Here is a 3,558-nt window from a genome sequence, read left to right as displayed (position 1 = left end):
CCAAACAAAACTATCAAACTTCAACACAACTTTTTTTCCTTTTTTACCTAAGGTAGGAAGTGCAGATGGCTCTAAAGTCTCTATATACATTCTTCTAATATGCATTTTGTTGGTCTTGATCCTTTGTGATACCTCTGCAACTGATGCAGTGGCATAAAATCACAGTGAACTGACCGCAGAAAACCGATAAATTAACTATCACAAAAAAATGGAAAGAAGAAATGAAGGGAAAAAAGGCTGAGACAGTACCATTATTATATGGAAATTCTGTCCATGAATAGTTTGTGGCATTTATTACCCCATCCATCCCACATTTTCTAATAAACAACAATAGTAAACTCGATAATCTGGGGCCTACACTACTGGTAAATCTGATTAGAAATAAACAACATTTAGCTAGAGAGGCCGAGTCTTTCAATTTTCACATCTACTAACCATTTGAATCAAAATAAATGGACTAATGATTATTGTAGGACTGAATAAGATACCTGTGTCAATCCTATTGGTGGCCAGATGGTTGGAGAGATATTCATAGATCTTGCAGTTGACAGATTCTCCAATCCTTGCAAATGATTTTCTTTCTTGATTCAATTGACAACTGACCAATAATTGATATCTAAGCTCTTAAGGCAGCTCTTTACGACCCACGCTTCCTCCAGCAGCTCTGGTTTACAGTTACCAAATATTGAAATGAAGAAATTAAACGGAACAATTAGAAACAAACTTATGAAAACTTGATTTGCCTCCTGACGAACGGTAAGGAGATTAATCCTCAGCAACTACACCACTTTTCAAAGTATCAGGAAGTTCCATATCTCAAATGAGATGTTTTCGCTTTGTGCATTTGGCTCCCAAAACCATCTTAATATTCCCCATGTAAAAACAGGCATCCAAATTTTCTTCAGCGGGTAAACATGATTTGTTTGGGTATTGAAGAATAAGCCTTCGATAAGAAGTAATAAACTTATCGCACAAAATTGTGACCTTGCTCAGTGACAGTCGAATCTTCTAGCAGTCCAATATTCTATAGGATGTCAACAGACTTTGGAGTATCATTCCTTGGCCCCTCAAGAGATCTATACATATATAGCACCTGAACATGGTCCTCCATACCCTCCACCTGACTATCGTTTTCAATTTCCTCGTCACTCTTCATCACCTCAACCACTAAGTGAGGCATCGCTCTAGCAACCTCTTGGCAGCCTTGGCGAGTCAATTTACAAGCTGACATCCAGAGAAATCTCATATTGTAGTAATGATGTAAACCAGACCGCAAGGCTCCATCACCAAATGGGCTATCTCTTATCTCAAGTTTTTGCAATCTATGACAGCCCTCAAGCACGTACTTCAACCCCAAATCACTGTTTCCAGCAAAAGCAACTGACAGGGTGCGTACCAGTTTCCCATACTTCCCAATATAGCTGAAAGCACGATCCGTCAACAATCCAGATATTGCAAGCCTAGTTAGCTTCTTACAGTTAATAACAATGGCACCAAATCCTTCATCCATTGGATCTCCGGTTTTATGGTCTGGCTGGTGTCGTCCCATAATACACAGTCTAAACACCACAAGATCTTGGCAGTTCTGTGACATAGCTACTACGGCTGCATTGGTCATTTTCTGGCAAAAGTATAGAATATATTGCAATTTCCTGCAACCTTCAGATATTGCCTGGAAGCCCACTTCAGAAATGGGGCCTTCGACATCTTCTCGGGGATCAACAGGGAAAACCCTAAGTTCTCGCAGTTCCTTGCAAGTTGAAGCAACAGCCTGAAGTCCTTCGTCACATATCGAATCAAGAGCCTGCAATAAAAAGAACAAAAATGTAAGCTTTCCATGCCAAATGTCCTCCCAATTACACTTCTCTACCTAAAGATCACATACCCAGAAAGTTTGGAGCTTGTGGCAGTGACTTATGACTGGTTTGAGTTGTTCAGGGGTTATATTTGCAAAGCTCAAGTTCAGAGTGGTGAGATTAGCACAAACTGGATAGATACAAGGTAGATAATCAGGCAAAATGTCCTTGAATCCAGAAAGACAAACTAAGGATTTGCAAGCAGCAAAAGCAGAGGTAAAATCAGGCTCTGAGTCCCCATGAACCACAGCCTCTGAAGTACTAAATGAACCAGTTCCCAGATGCGTTAAATGTGGAGCCCGAATCATCAAATGGTACAGCTGAGTAATGGAAACATGACGATTCACCCCAAGCTTCTTCAACGATGGGGATCTACTCACCAACCTCTGCAGTGCCTCAAAATTAATAGGCCACTCTACACAATCAAAGATCAGAGATTCAAGACAAGTTTCCTTCTCAGGGAAACAAGATATCCAATCCACTTCATCATCCGCTACGTCAGATTCAATCAGATCAAGTACTCGAAGGTGCCTGAAAAGCAAATCAATCAGTCTAAGCTGAATGAAGAAAAGCCATCACTCCAGAAACTTAAACAAAAGTTCGCTATTAGAACATAAAAACTCCACATTATTCAAAGAATCCAACCACCTAGAGACCGCAAATGGATTTCAAAGCATACAGATCCAAACCAAGGTACAAACGATCCCTAAAGACAGACTAGCGAAGGTACATTTGACAGTACAAACTGAAGGAATCAGTCCCCAAAGCTCATACCATTGAGAAAACAAAAAGGAAAGGACAAGAAAACGAAGTAAAAATCGAGAGGCATACCTGCATCTGGCGGCAACAACAGCAATACCACTGGTGCCAAATCCTTCACAGCAAAACAACACAAGCTCCTTAAAGCCAGGAAAAGAGTCAGCAAGCAGAGCCAGATCGTCATCAGTCACAGACATACGCTTCAAATATACTCTCTCAAGCCAAGGGTATGACTTAGCCATAGCCGCCACCCATGGAGTAAAGTGAGCCCCCCAATTGATCGGCATCAGGTTGAAATCAGCAAACCGAGGCTTCCCTTTAATACTCACTGACCGAACTAGATTAAACCGCGACGTAACTCGACGAGGGGATACCGCATAACAATTCCCAATGAAAAGGTCGGATCGAGTAAGAGCTTCAACTCGATACCATGACTTGCAAACAAGTGAAGCCGCGTTCCGGTCACGTCGTGAAGTTAGAAAGTGAAGCACGTTCTCAAGAACATTATGAAGTGTATTTGAACCAGAAGCAGTAACATCACTAGAACACCCTGTGCAATTGCGAGTTTTACTAGCAGATTCAGCTATGGCATCACCACCTCCACCACCACCACCACCACCACCACCACCAACTAGATCCGAAGTTAAATATCGATCTTCGTCTTCGGACATTTCTTCAGCTTGATCCACTCTCATATGCAACAAATCAAACTACCCACTTCTTCAAAATTCCTCAACAACAACCCATGAATCAGATCAAGGAAATTAGGTTTAGAGAAAAAGAAGAAGAAGAAGAAGAAGAAGAAGAAGAAGAAAAAGAGAGAGAAAATGGAAGAAGCAGATGAAGAGAGAGAAGATGAGAGTGCATAGCTGTGATTTGAGAGGAGTGTGAAATAATATGTAAAATTGGAGGGATTAGTTTAAGAAGTGATGAGAAGGACAAT

At 41.0% G+C, this 3,558-nt stretch overlaps 1 protein-coding gene across 1 annotated transcript; it reads right to left on the bottom strand.

The window, feature by feature from the left end:
- Positions 1-222: 222 nt before the first annotated feature.
- On the bottom strand, positions 223-3,558 carry LOC103503674 (transport inhibitor response 1-like protein). Its single transcript, XM_008467959.3, has 3 exons — positions 2,688-3,558; positions 1,886-2,387; positions 223-1,804 (listed from the first exon to the last, which is right to left on the bottom strand). The coding sequence occupies exons 1-3, from the start codon at positions 3,308-3,310 to the stop codon at positions 1,025-1,027; spliced, it is 1,905 nt and encodes a 634-aa protein (XP_008466181.2). The 5' UTR covers positions 3,311-3,558; the 3' UTR covers positions 223-1,024.

The sequence above is a fragment of the Cucumis melo genome, chromosome 4, assembly GCF_025177605.1.
Source record: "Cucumis melo cultivar AY chromosome 4, USDA_Cmelo_AY_1.0, whole genome shotgun sequence".
NCBI classification, from domain to species: domain Eukaryota; kingdom Viridiplantae; phylum Streptophyta; class Magnoliopsida; order Cucurbitales; family Cucurbitaceae; genus Cucumis; species Cucumis melo.
The sequence above is the reverse complement of the archived record's forward strand: the minus strand, read 5'-3'. Positions and strand labels throughout refer to the sequence as shown.

Excerpts from the sequence above, each read along its gene's own strand:
- LOC103503674 (XM_008467959.3), bottom strand. The coding sequence starts at position 3,310 with ATGAGAGTGGATCAAGCTGAAGAAATGTCCGAAGACGAAGATCGATAT. Across the intron at positions 2,388-2,687 it reads GTTGTTGCCGCCAGATGCAG|GCACCTTCGAGTACTTGATC; the intron begins GTATGCCTCTCG and ends TTTGCTTTTCAG. Across the intron at positions 1,805-1,885 it reads ACAAGCTCCAAACTTTCTGG|GCTCTTGATTCGATATGTGA; the intron begins GTATGTGATCTT and ends TTTTTATTGCAG.